Source organism: Hyperolius riggenbachi, chromosome 7 (assembly GCF_040937935.1).
Source record: "Hyperolius riggenbachi isolate aHypRig1 chromosome 7, aHypRig1.pri, whole genome shotgun sequence".
NCBI classification, from domain to species: domain Eukaryota; kingdom Metazoa; phylum Chordata; class Amphibia; order Anura; family Hyperoliidae; genus Hyperolius; species Hyperolius riggenbachi.
Window position 1 is genome coordinate 18915019 of NC_090652.1, and position 14589 is coordinate 18929607.

Consider the following 14589-nt stretch of genomic DNA (forward strand, 5'->3'; position numbering starts at 1 on the left):
GAAGATGCAACCAGTGGGAATGTAGACAGGAAGCATGAAGACATGGAATGACGGAGGAGCCCACCCGCTGCGACAGGAGAAACATTACTCTGCTGAAGACTCTGCAGGTGGGCCCGGGGAACACAGTCAAGTTGGGAGGTGACCTTGGGGGGTGGGGGGGTGGCAGCAGGCTTAAGGCCGTGGGGCAATTGCCCAGGTTGCCCATATAGTAGCACCTGCTCTGCTTTGCATAAGACGTTCAGAGTGTATAATAAATAAAAGAAAAAAGGGCTTCTGGTCATGTAATCAGGTATACATCTGTATTGTTGGTGATTCTGCAGATCATCACTCTCTGTGTGCTGACACCAATCGTTACATCATGGTTTCGGGTTGCACTTGTGGGTTAGATTGGGTGCTGAAGAGGGAACAACCAGTAAAGCAGGTAGCCGGTTGGCCTGCAGTAGTGGACTGCAGGTCTGAAAATTCAGAATCGCACAGGTGTCCATTTGGACAGCTCATAGACTGCTAATTGTGCATTGCAAATTATTACATATTTTGCACAATGTGCATAAGAAAAAAATACAAAACAAAAACCAGCTTGAACTAAGGCTTTAATTTATGTATCACAGTTTATGGAAAGGGTTTTTTGCAGCATGTGAACTGGGGACAACAGGGGGTCTCACAGAGGCAGGGCCTACAAGTTAACTGTGGTAAGTATTGCAGATCTTCTGAATATGTGGACTGAATTGTGTGCATTTATACTTCATCAGGAAGTGACATCACTGGTTACAGAAGAGGAAGTGACATCACTGCTTACAGGAGAGGAAGTGACATCACAGGTTACAGGAGAGGCGTTTGTGTCATTCGGCCATGCATGAGCTAGGTGCAGGGTGAGGTGAATGAGGGCTCTCCCTGCTGCCCCTTAATACCCCGGCAGTGTTAAATGCTATGTAATTCAGGGTCTGGTGATCGCTGGAGCCCCAAATTACCCTTGAGCGAGGATTACCCAGGAGAGGAAGTGGTAATTTTAAAGTCAGGCTTATGCATTGTACGTTGTATGTAAGTTTATATTTACGTATCCTTTCCTATCCATGGGGAAAAGTGCCCTCTCTCAAGCTGTTTACCTCCAATTCTGGGGACCTGTTGACTTGTACTACCACCTCAGTTGGACTAATTTAAACCCAAAGGCTAAAATTCTAGTATCGATGAGCAGATCATGTTATTGTAGTCGTTTCCCACACATATCGTGCTCTACTATAGTTATGCAGTTTCCCTTTAACCACTTCAGCCTTCTTTTTTTTTTTTAGGCGTCCTGTAAGCATACTATGTACGCTTACAGGAAGTAAAGAGGGGATGTGTGACTTAGAGCGATCACGATTCTCATAGAAGCCAGCGAACATTCTAACGAGGACTTAGATCTATGAATGGGAACAGTGCTCCCATTCATTGATCCCCGGGCTAACGGGCGGTGGCATGGGAGCACGCAGGAGTGCACGCGATTGGCCACTGGTGTGCTCAGCAGCCTTTTGGATGTAGCAGCTACGTCCAAAAGGCTTAAATGGTTAAAGTGTACCTGAACCGAGTAAAATGATTATTATTATTATTACATACTTTCCTCGCTGTCAGTTCCTTTCAGAAGCTTACCATTTTCTTCTAACAACGATCCCTTTCAATTCTGACAAGATTTTGTCAGATCTGAACGATATCAGTTGATGTCAGTTATATATCAGCTGTTGTCAGTTATAACTGAAAGGACAACTGATGTGCAAGGTAATGTCCATGTTTCCCTATGGCTCAAGTGGGTAAAATTACAGTTTATTAGTGTGTTTATTTTGACTTCTAATTCTCTGTTCAGGTGTGCTTTAAGGCATATCATTTGCTAGTTAGCTTTACGGGAAACGAATCCACCTTCCCACAACAAACTTTTGTTGAGTAAACATTGCTGTGCTTGGGGCCCTGAGTAGCCATATTCCAGCCCTGTCCTCTATGCTGAAATAGAACACTTACGTTTCTTCCTGTGTTTAGCGAGCAGCACAGTGATGACAGCAGCGGCGAGAGCTGTGACCAGCAATGCAGAGACAACGACAATGTTGGGTTTAGCGTGAGCTCTCAGGTCTGAAATGGAAATAACATAGAAGGCAGTTAATCAGCAAGTACATTGTGCAACTGGAATAACTTCACTGATGTGTACGCATTCATTTCTCATTTACAAATAGTTTTATTGAAAAAAGCAAATGATATATATACAGATTCACTTCATAAAAGTATAGGGGCAGACTTATACATGAGTCACGGGCAACACTGAGCACACTGAGTAATGTGTGTACTGATACTGACATTCCCATTTGCAGCAATGTATCCAGTGGTAAGTGACACTTTGAGGAAAGGAAATGCCAAGAAAGCACAGGTCTGAAAGTCCCGGCCACAACAATTAACAAAGAAAGGGGCAGGAGGGAAATACTGAGCTTCAGGGATGGGAGTGAATAATTGCAGCACTTGGGGGCCTGGAGGAGGTATTGGCTGCAGTTAAAGGACAGGGGGGGTTAATGGCTGTAATACTGTATGCAGTGCAGTAATTCACCCCTCATGAGCCCCAACCACACCCATTAACTTTGCTGGGTAGACTTATACTCGAGTCAATAAAAAATCCAGCTTAAAAGCTGATACTGTGGCTGTGCAGGAGCACAGATTGTAAATATTGCAGCACGTGGTGTTAGGGGGCTGCCAGCGCTGGATCCCAGAAGGTGAGGAGGAAGGGGGTAGCTTCATTAGATTCCAGAGGCTTTCCCCTCCCGAGGTAAGTACCTCCCAGGGGCTGTGTTTTTTTATTACAGATTTCCTTTAAGGATGATAGTGAAGTTGATATTTGTATTAGTATAAGCTACAAATAAAATCTGAGGCTAGGTTTGCAGTGGCCTGTGACAGCGAGAATGCAACGGAAGGTGAAAGTTGCACTGCACGTTATCCGCGTGTTGCGTCGTATACAGTGAAACATACAATCAATGAAAAGTATGCTTCAGTATAATTGTTAATGTGTGCCTTGTGTGGTAACGCACTGCATGCAATGTATTACAATGCCGCACATTGTTATACCGCAATGCTTCCATCGCACTGTAAATGACGCATGTAGGTAGTGCATTGCAGTGCGGTAAGCCATGTTATTATTACAAAGTAGCACCGGGGCTGGATTTACCATAAGGCACTGTAGGCACGTGCCTACAGGCGCCTGATGATGGAAAGGCGGCTCCCTCCCCTCCCTGAGTATCTCCCTCCCTCCTACCCTATGCAGAGTCCCGAACAGAGTGTAAATGAGAGGTCACTCACTCTCAGCATTCCACTGATGAGATTTCCCTTCAGTCAGGGGCACTGTTAGCTACTTAATACTGAGGGAACCTCTGGCTACCGCACACTATGTGGCACCTGTAGCTATCTACACCAGGCAGGGGAATTAGGGGAGATGTGACAGCTGGGCCAGCCAGCACACTTGTGTCGTGGTTCGGCAGGGGTTTGTAGGTCCATGGAGGGCAAAATCTAAGGTGCCTATTGGCTCCTGTGATTTAAATCCGGGCCTACAAAGTAGACATTATGCTGTGCTGCATCGCATTACCGTGAGAATACCCAAGCTATTCTTTTTAACCTCAATTAAACCTGCGTTAGAATTTTTTTCTGTAGTCTGTAGATGTGTCACTCACCTGGGCCAGTTACCAGCAGTCTCTCCACCTTCGGGCTGCTGAGAGTTTCATGCTCCACCTCACAGGTGATCTCCATGCCCCAGTTCTCATTGGTCGGAAGGAATCGGTAGACAGACTCCACAACAGAGCTGTTTATCTTCTCGGTCTTGGGACTCTCCACCAGGGTACCGTTTAAGAACCACTTTACAGCAATGGATTCTGGGTAATACCCAGAAGAACTGCACACCAAATCCTGCTCCACATTCATTTTAAATGTTTGGGAGGAAATTTGAACAGATGGAAGAGCTGAAATAAAAGTAGCAGGTCAGGTCATCCTAATGGTTGTGCATGGACACTTTCTGTATATATAAATCTTTGATATGTACAAATCTCATATCCAATTGCGGTAAGGGCTTTTTCAGACAGATGGCTGCCAGTGATTTTCCAATACCTACCGTCTGCCCACTGCCTTTTTACATAGTATGTAATCAAGCATTGAACCTCTCCCATACCCTCCCCAGGTGTACATTGAAAATGGCCGAAGCCAAATGTCAGTGCCAGGTAGAGGCAAAAGAAGGCTCACCCTGCGCCCGCTGAAACTCTTGGGTGGCGTAAATACTATTCCCCCTCTGAATTGTAGCAACTCGGTGGGAGACGCTCCTGCTATTGCCGGCGGCTCTATGACTTTTTTTTTCTAATTTGGCTCCGGCTATTGCTGACCCAAATCATCAGAGCAGGTCTGTGCTGAAATTAGCTTCCTGTCCTGCCTGCCACAAGAAGTAATTGCACTATGTGCTTTTATTTATCCTTTTTGTAAGACACTAACTTTTTACCAGCATAAAAAAGGTGTGGACTGGGCGGGGCATGACTACAAATAATGGGGTACCACAGACAACCTTTCCTGTACCCCAAATTTTAAAATTGAAAGACCTGGCGCTCCTCACTGTACTCCCTACTTTCCTCTCTTCTCTAACAATCTGGTTCGCTCACTGCCTAAAAAGTGTGTGCAACACTTACAATGCATAAAGATAAAGTATAAAAGCAGAGCGGTCAACAGATATCATAAAAAATAATAAAAAACATAAAAAACAGCTCTACTGCTGCCTAATGTTCAAATGTCCTTTTGAGGCAAGCCTAATGCTGTCCGAAAAAGTCCATCCGCATTTCATAGATGTATTCTCTTCAATATGACACCACTTCTAACAGGGTTGACCAAATCCTTTCACAGGTATATCAATGTACGCTCACCAGATCAGTCGGCTAATCTTTTCAGATCAGCAGTCAGCGTTTTTTTGGCTTTGCCAGCAAGATTCCTCTGATCACTCCACCAGCATATCCAGGCATCCAACCGTATATTAAAAAACATGAAAAAATGCAATAGTGTGATACCGTTGAGATAAACTGGGTATTGTCACCGGTGCACCCCTTTAGTTAACAGTGCCACCCAACGTGCCTCCACCAGCATAGATACACAGAGCGCTCACCAGATAAACTAGCCGACCCGAAACAGACCAGCAATATAGCTTGTTATTGTTGATTTAACTCTACTGCTGAAGATAGAGAGCTTCCTAGGACTCAAACAAAGCCGACCATAGCATAATTCCGTTTGGTTTTAATAGATAATAAAAAGTAGTGCACTTACAATTTTGCAGTAAAACATGCGCATATAAAAACACAACACAGGATCCTCCAGCGTCTCCTCAGCTCTTTAGGCTCCGCCCTACTAGTTTCGTCCAATGACTCATCAGGGGCTCGGCCATTCAGAGCTGAGGGACGCTCTATGTACTCTCCACCTCTGTCACATGACCAGCTGATTCAGCTGGATTCATTCGCTGCTGCCGCTGCTCTTCCAACCAAGCAGCTCAAACAATAGGTTGTACATTTTGGACTACACTTCCCATACTCCTTTGCGGCTCCTTTCCGCATTTCGGGGTTGTTCATAACAACTCCCAAACTGCTCAAGCATTTTAAACCCATTTTATTATAAAACAACCCACCCATCCAATTTAGAATCAATAACCCCATAAACAAGCCACGATGCGCGGAAGATTCATCGGGGCTCCTCCGCTACATATTCCTCATCTCCTAGCTTAAAACTACATAACCCAGAATCCCCTAGTGGTCAGCGGCGGCCATCTTTAAGAAGACCGAACGGACTACAGAGACAAGAATGTCCTCTGCTCCGTTCTTAACAGTTTCTAGACAGATAATTCCGCCGGAATAAACTAACAGGAAACAATGGGGGTGATTCAAGACCTCAGAGTTGAATTACATTCTGAATATCCATCGGATTAGATTAGAAATAATTTTACATGGGGAATCAGATTGGAAATACATAAGAGTTGGCATAACTGGGCAGAATACCGATAGGGTTAGATGACCTAGATCTCTATCCCAATGTGATAGGGTAAACCCAAGCCTAAAAAGAATTGTGATTATCAGGTGACCTAAACATAACAAAGGGTTAAACTTAATAGAGGACATCCTCCATACATATCATTAGTGGGGTGAAGTCAAATTTCCCTCACCTTTCTAAAATTTAACTTCCCCTATTTGGAAATAGCCCCAACTTAGGCACTGTACTTCCGTCCCCCACTTAAAATTATAATTATATATTTATAAATAGTGCAGCTCATAAATCCAACCTTAGCAGTGGGAAAAACATCCTCTATAAAATGCTATAATTACTGTCTAACCCTACTTTACCACCAAACTGAGTCTAATCATCTGAAATGAAACAATTTATGTCAAGTTCCACGTTCAAACCCCCAGGTGTGAGTGTCTTAAGTTCATATATCCATCTCGTTTCCATTTTGGATATTTCCCTAACCTTGTGGCAACCCCGTCACCTAGCCGTTAGTTTTTGTAGCCCACAGAAACTCAGTTGTGCTGGATTTTTATTATGTTTTTCCAGAAAATGTTTAGAGACACTATGCCCCCCAAAACCTCTCGCGATGTTATTAATGTGCTCACCTACCCTCCTCTTTAAGGTCCTTTTTGTGCGGCCCACATATTGCAGGCCGCACGGGCACCAAAGGAGGTAGACTACATATTTACTACTACAGTGAATGAACTCCTTGATTTTGTGACTCCTCCCAGTTCGCAAAGAATTAACCTCCTGTTTCCTAACACCCTGTGCTCTTTCACAGGCCACACACTGGTGACACGGGTAGAAACCCACATTTCCCCAGGCATCAATTCTATCTCTGACTGTAGGGCCATCGACATATGTTTTGAACAACCTTTGTTGTAAATTGCTTGCTCGTCTATATATAAACTTCGGTTTTTCTGGTAGGGACCTACCCAGAACAGGATCATTCCTCAGGAGGCCCCAGTGTCTCCTATAGATCCTTTCAACCTGCTTATACTGTGAGTTGTAATCCATCAAGACCGCATATTCAAAGGCACTGGACCTGCTATTTCCTTCTTTCCTATCCTCTAGGTAGTGTTCTCTTCGAGTGTTCAAAACTTCAGTGGAGATTTTCTCAAGATGGTCCCTATTGTACCCCTTTTCCACAAACCGATCAATGAGCATTTCTGCTTGCATAACGTAATCTGTTTCATTACTGCAATTTCTCCTTATTCTACTCAGTTGGCCTTTAGGGATGTTACGCATCCAGTTGGGGTGGTGACAACTCTGTATTGGGATATAGGAATTCCGATCGGTTTTCTTAAAGAACGTTTTCGTTCCCACAGTACCCTCCTTTTTCATAACCACCACATCCAGAAATTCTATTTGTTCTCGACTGCATTTCATAGTCAATTCAATCCCCCAATCATTCTCATTAGCCCACTGTATATATTTCTCAAGCTCCTCCTTGTCACCACTCCAGACTCAAAAGAGGTCGTCAATGAAACGTTTCCAGTTAGATACTCTACTACTTTCCTGCGCCCTTAGAATCCTTCTCTCCCACTGATCCATAAAAATATTTGCTACACTCGGAGCGAATTTTGCCCCCATGGCACATCCAACAGCCTGCACATAGAACGCGCCACTGTACCAGAAATAGTTATGTGATAAACAGAATTCCAGTAATTGCAAAATGAACCCAATTTGGTCCTCTCCTACCTGACCAGATTCTATTAAAGCTTCCTTTACAGTCTCCAATGCCCTTGCATGCGGGATGATGGTGTACAACGCGGTCACGTCTGCCGTGACCAACATGTCCCTATCCCCAATTTTCATGCCATTAATGGTCCGTAGGAAATCTTTTGTATCCCTTAATAAATATGGTAGAGCACCCACTGCTGGCTGCAAAAAAAAGTCTATATACTCACCAATTCTCTGGTTTAATGACCCTATCCCACTGATTATGGGTCGTCCAGGTGGGTGGGTCTGGCTTTTATGAATTTTAGGGTTAATGTACAGGACCGGGATACGTGGGGCATCTACCATAAGGTACCTGAACTCTGCATCCTTTAAAATCCCTTTCTCCAACCCGCTTCTAAGAATTTTCCTCAGTTTTTCCATGTATTCATTTGTTGGGTCTCCCTTGAGTTTTCTATAGGTAACATTATCACTCAGAATGTTGGTCATCTCCTGTGTGTATTGTTCATGGTGCATAACAACCACCCCTCCCCCTTGTCAGCTGGCCTCACCAGGATCTCCTTCTTTTCGCTCAGTTCTCGTATTAGCTGTGCTTCAGCCTTATTATTCTTCTTGGTCAGTAATTCAACATCCTTTAATACCATATTTTTAAAACTCACTATGGTGCTATCTTTTGACGCATCTGGGGGGTTGAACGTGGAACGATTTTTCAGATTCGTGTGCACATATTGTGAATTAATTCCTCCCCTATTTATCCTACTAGTGGGTCCTTCTTTAGCTAAAAAGTACTTTTTGATGTTCATTTTGCGAATAAATTTATGCGTGTCCACATATACATTAAACTTGTTGACACCTTGCTGAGGCGCATATTTCAAACCTCTATCAAGAATGTTTAGTTCAGCTTCGGTCAATGGTATGCCACTAATATTAAAGATGCCTTTCCCGTTTACTTCCTTCTTTTTAGATCTCCCCCCTCTTCTTCCTTGTCTGTGTCTCTTTTGTGTATATTTCTTATCTGATAATCCATATCCTCCCATCTGTCTTCCTCCCCCCCTCTGTTCCCTAAAAAATGATGGTGGGCGACTTCATCCACCTCCCGCTCCAAGGGCTCGTATCTGTTGTAAATGGGCAACAATTCCCTTTGCTCTTTTTCTTCCCAGCTGCCTTTAGCCGGTGGTCTCCTTTGGGACTGCTCCCCTATTCCATTGGGGTTCGGGCCTACCATATGTGCCCTCCCTCTCAAATATTGCATTCTGGGTTTCAAACTCGTGGTCATATTCCCTGTTTTTAATTTGGGGTTCAGTGGCCTTTGTTATGTTTAGGTCACCTGATAATCACAATTCTTTTTAGGCTTGGGTTTACCCTATCACATTGGGATAGAGATCTAGGTCATCTAACCCTATCGGTATTCTGCCCAGTTATGCCAACTCTTATGTATTTCCAATCTGATTCCCCATGTAAAATTATTTCTAATCTAATCCGATGGATATTCAGAATGTAACTCAACTCTGAGGTCTTGAATCACCCCCATTGTTTCCTGTTAGTTTATTCCGGCGGAATTATCTGTCTAGAAACTGTTAAGAACGGAGCAGAGGACATTCTTGTCTCTGTAGTCCGTTCGGTCTTCTTAAAGATGGCCGCCGCTGACCACTAGGGGATTCTGGGTTATGTAGTTTTAAGCTAGGAGATGAGGAATATGTAGCGGAGGAGCCCCGATGAATCTTCCGCGCATCGTGGCTTGTTTATGGGGTTATTGATTCTAAATTAGATGGGTGGGTTGTTTTATAATAAAATGGGTTTAAAATGCTTGAGCAGTTTGGGAGTTGTTATGAACAACCCCGAAATGCGGAAAGGAGCCGCAAAGGAGTATGGGAAGTGTAGTCCAAAATGTACAACCTATTGTTTGAGCTGCTTGGTTGGAAGAGCAGCGGCAGCAGCGAATGAATCCAGCTGAATCAGCTGGTCATGTGACAGAGGTGGAGAGTACATAGAGCGTCCCTCAGCTCTGAATGGCCGAGCCCCTGATGAGTCATTGGACGAAACTAGTAGGGCGGAGCCTAAAGAGCTGAGGAGACGCTGGAGGATCCTGTGTTGTGTTTTTATATGCGCATGTTTTACTGCAAAATTGTAAGTGCACTACTTTTTATTATCTATTAAAACCAAACGGAATTATGCTATGGTCAGCTTTGTTTGAGTCCTAGGAAGCTCTCTATCTTCAGCAGTAGAGTTAAATCAACAATAACAAGCTATATTGCTGGTCTGTTTCGGGTCGGCCAGTTTATCTGGTGAGCGCTTTGTGTATCTATGCTGGTGGAGGCACGTTGGGTGGCACTGTTAACTAAAGGGGTGCACCGGTGACAATACCCAGTTTATCTAAACGGTATCACACTATTGCATTTTTTCATGTTTTTTAATATACGGTTGGATGCCTGGATATGCTGGTGGAGTGATCGGAGGAATCTTGCTGGCAAAGCCAAAAAAACGCTGACTGCTGATCTGAAAAGATTAGCCGACTGATCTGGTGAGCGTACATTGATATACCTGTGAAAGGATTTGGTCAACCCTGTTAGAAGTGGTGTCATATTGAAGAGAATACATCTATGAAATGTGGATGGACTTTTTCGGACAGCATTAGGCTTGCCTCAAAAGGACATTTGAACATTAGGCAGCAGTAGAGCTGTTTTTTATTATTTTTTATGATATCTGTTGACCGCTCTGCTTTTATACTTTATCTTTCCTGTACCCCCCCTTCCTACTTTAACGGCCCCGTGGTGACCCCTCTCGAGGTCATAAGCTAAACTAGCCATTATTACCTCCTGCTTCATGTAATTAATTTATGGCAACCAACGGCTCCCATCCATTCTCAGTGTGGCCTGGCCTCAGACACTATATTAACCTGAAGAAGCAGGAAATGGCCGTGAAATGCGTTGTGTTAAAGTGTTCAATAAATTTGTGTTTATTAACGATAGTCTGAGGTAATCCACCTCTTATCATGTTTTAAAATGTCTTTAAATGTTTTATTTGCTAGGGGTGCCTCCTCCCTCTATTATCTAAATTTATAGCCCTTTGTAAATGGATTAATGATAATATTACCTCCGTACACCAGCGTGAAGTCTTCCTGGAGAGGTTGGGTGAGAGACTCATGTTGGACTCTACAGGAGAAGGTCCGCCTTCTGTCCTCCTCGGTGGGAGTTACTGTCACTGAGCTGGTCACACTGTACGTCCCATCCGGGAGTCTCTGGGGTTTCTCCACTATCACATTATCCAGTGTCTCTCCATCCTGGAGCCATTTAATGTCGATGTCCACCGGGTAGAAACCGGAGATGGAGCTCTGCAGGAGACTCTTGTTATTTTTCAGAACTAGTTTATCTGTGATTGTGATCTGTGGAGGAGCTGTAACACATAAAACTCATTGTTCTAGAATCATAAATGCTAACAGCATTGCATGCAGTCCATATACTCGTATACCATATGCTAAGTTATGTTATTTCTAGCAACAGAAACTCCAGTTTCTAGAAATGCAGCGCCTGAATGTTACTAACATTTAGCACTACCATTGGGGATCTGCACATTATATAGCTCATTATAAGTTGATGTTAATGCTTGAAAGAAGTTAAGAACACAACTTACCTTTTCAGTCTGCACCCCCTCCCTCCTCTGCTGAATACACATGTTGCCGTGGCAATGCTGAGTCACTTCAGCAGAGGAGGGAAGGGGGGCAGAAAAAAGAGACCAGGCAGAGAGCTTCTAGGTGGCAATGATTACATTTGCCGATTAGCAGAGATTAGCAGAGCAGTACCAACTTGTATTGCTCTCTACACTTGAAGTTTTACACAGAATTACACAACATTTTAATTGTTCTTATGTAAGAATAGGAGCTTAACTTTTAGTTTACAGAATTTAAAACAACTTTAAACAATACAATTAGACAGTATATCCCCCAAAATAAACACACCTAGATAATGTCCCCTAAACCCCTAAAATTACATAATTAGGCAGTTTGCCTGTTAAAATTAGGAGTTTGTTTCCTAAAATTTGGTTAGGTGGGCAGGAGATAAGTTTGGTGGGTGACTGGGTGTGAGGCTGCTAGTCTGCATGTTATGTGGTAGACAGCAAGCGGAATGGGAGAATGCGGTCTGGCTGGAAGGTGGATAAGTTGTCAGGGGCCAAGTGCAAGACTGCAGGCTGTGGGTGGGTAAGTGGGAAACTGTAGGCGATGGGTGCGTAAGTGGAACACTCATAGCTGGGTGGAAAGCTGGGAGACTGTGGGCTAGGTGGGAGATTAGGGAGACTGCAAGCTGAATGGGTGGCATGGAGACTGTGAGCTGGAAGGGTACGTGGTAGTCTGTGGGCTGGGTGGAGTGATTGGTGGGAGTCTGCAGGCTAGGTAGGAGATTGCTGGTTGGTTGGCTAGGTAGGACAGTGCAGGTTGGGTGTGTGGAAGACTGCTGGCTAGAAGATTGAAGGCTGGTTAGGTGGTTGTGAGACTGAGCTGGAAGGGTAGATGGAAGTCTGTGGCTAGGTTGATGGTCTAGTGGGAAACTGCAGGCATGTCTGAGTGGGAGACTGTAGGCAATTTGAGGCTTGAAGAGAAACTGAGCTAGGTGGGTGTGTAGGAGACTGCGGGCTTGTGGCTGAGTAGAGAAATGCAAGATGGGTGGGTGGCTAGGAGTATGTTGACTAGGAATCTGCCGATTGAGTGGAAGATTGTGGGATGGGTGGCTAGGTAAGAGTCTGTGGGATTGGTGGATGGCTGAAAGATGCCCGGGTGGGTGGAAGGGTGCAGGTTTTGTGCTGGATGTTGGTAGGTTGGATCATGGTTGAACGCCCTTCCACTTAAAATACATTTAGATACTCGCCAGTCTGCTTGCCATGCAACAGTGCATCCTCCTCCACGCCACATGATGGAAGGATGCTAATACTGGTCCTGGGCTGGGCTGAAAGGTGCCACTACAGAACGCAATGTCAGCCAATCGGTGCTGCCCATCTGTCTGGAGGTACTGGGAGAGATCCCGAAACTAGATTATCAAGTTCCATGGAAGGAATGGGGCATCAGGGCTAAGGATTTGGGGCATGTGCCCTGGATTTTACCCCTAAGGTTGGAACAGGTTATATTCTAGTCCAAAATCTCTTAGTTCTGTCAGATTTTAACTGCTTACTTTTTTTGCTGGAGTGATCCTTTAGCATTAAATTCTTAAAAATACTGTCTGCTTATAGTAACAATATTGGTTAAATATATTTGAAACACTCACCTTGTATGTCTAGTCTGACCTCCTTCTCCCCCCTCTCTGTGCTGTACAGTATGGAACACTTGTAGATTCCACCATCTGTTATGGTGACGTTGTAAACAGACAGGTCAGCTTTCCCATCTTCCGCTCTCCCTGTGTAGGACAGCCGGGGATCTGCTGATGTAACTTTTCCATTCAGAAAACGTAATATTTCCTTTCCCTGGAAGTACCAGTATACTGATAGGAGTTTGTGATCGACTGGTGGATCTCTGACTGTGAAGGAGCAGGGAATGGTCACATCTCTCCCCATCCCGGCTTGATGAGTTACAGGAGCAGTCACCAGCAGAGCGCCCCCTGTGGACAGTATATAGTTTGTATATGGTAGGTTCTGTACATACAAAAGATTCCTTAAAGCACAAATTTTGCATTTATTATAAGAATTTTAAATTGTCGTAAATATGCATAAATGCTTTTGTAAAATCATTGCCTTTTTATGGTTAAGGGCACTGCCTTTGACATGGGAGACCAGGGTTTGAATCCTGGCTCGGGTCAGTACCTATTCAGTAAGGAGTTCAAGGCAAGACTTCCTAACACTGCCGGGTGGCCTCCTGAGCGCCTCCCAGTGGCTGCAGTTCTTGAGCTCTTTGAGTCCGACAGGAGAAAAGTGCTATACAAATGTTCAGATTATTATTATATTATTATTACTAATTATTATTATTACTATTATTATTAAGAGACACTGAAGTGAAAAAAAAATGATATAATGATTTGTATGTTTAGTAGAGCTAAGAAATAAAAAATTAGGAGCAGAGACACAAGTCTAATATTGTTTCCAGTACAGGAAGAGTAAAGAAACTCCAGTTGTTATCTCTATGCAAAAAAGCCATTAAGCTCCACGACTTTCAAAGTCGTTGAGAGCTCGTCTTCTGATGTTTATTATCTCAACTGTCAGTCAAGGATTTTCTTTTTCTCTGCCAGAGGACAGGTCAATAGTTCACAAGACTGCTCTGTAAAAACATTTAGAATGCTGAGTAGTGTGTAAACTGCAAATATTAAAGCATGATGCAATGTTATAAAAAACACAATATAACTGAAAATAAAAATATGAGAATATTTTCTTTGCTACTAATCTTCTAGTAATTATCCGTATTACACAACCAATTCATTATATCATATTTTTCCCCCGCTGCAGTGTCGACTTGCTGCACCAGCTCATAGACCTTTATCTGTTTTAAAACCAAGGTAGTCTATCAAAAAAGAACTTTAGATGGTGCTAACCAAACAGGTACACTTTGTTAGTGCTATACTCACGCTGTATCCCTTCCGGCGTCCTCCGTTTTCATGCGAGGCAGGCCACGCCTTTATCTCTTTGACTAAGAATGTAACTCTGTAAGGCATTCCCGCGTTTTCCCGCGTTTGTTTGCACGTGTGCCGCACAATTGTTTGTCCCAAAACAAACGATCTTGCCTTGATCTGCACAGCTTTGGGTGATTCACCACCAGTTCGCTGTGATGTTATATGTTGATCCTTGTTACTGACCTGACCTGTTTCCTCTTCGTTTACGTTTGCTGGCTGCCTGTCTTGATCCTTGCCTTAAGTTCCTGACTACGCTTGTTTGCTGCCTGCACCAACCCTTGGCTTGCATTTTGTGTTGAACCTCCGC

At 43.8% G+C, this 14589-nt stretch overlaps 1 protein-coding gene across 1 annotated transcript; it reads right to left on the reverse strand.

Moving 5' to 3' along the window:
* Nucleotides 1-351: 351 nt before the first annotated feature.
* Nucleotides 352-14324, reverse strand: LOC137525935 (natural cytotoxicity triggering receptor 3 ligand 1-like). The gene is made up of 6 exons (XM_068247143.1): nucleotides 14238-14324; nucleotides 12951-13314; nucleotides 10792-11091; nucleotides 3672-3956; nucleotides 1987-2094; nucleotides 352-455 (listed from the first exon to the last, which is right to left on the reverse strand). Exons 1-6 carry the CDS (start codon nucleotides 14322-14324, stop codon nucleotides 352-354), a joined length of 1248 nt encoding a protein of 415 aa, XP_068103244.1.
* Between the last annotated feature and the right edge of the window lie 265 nt (nucleotides 14325-14589).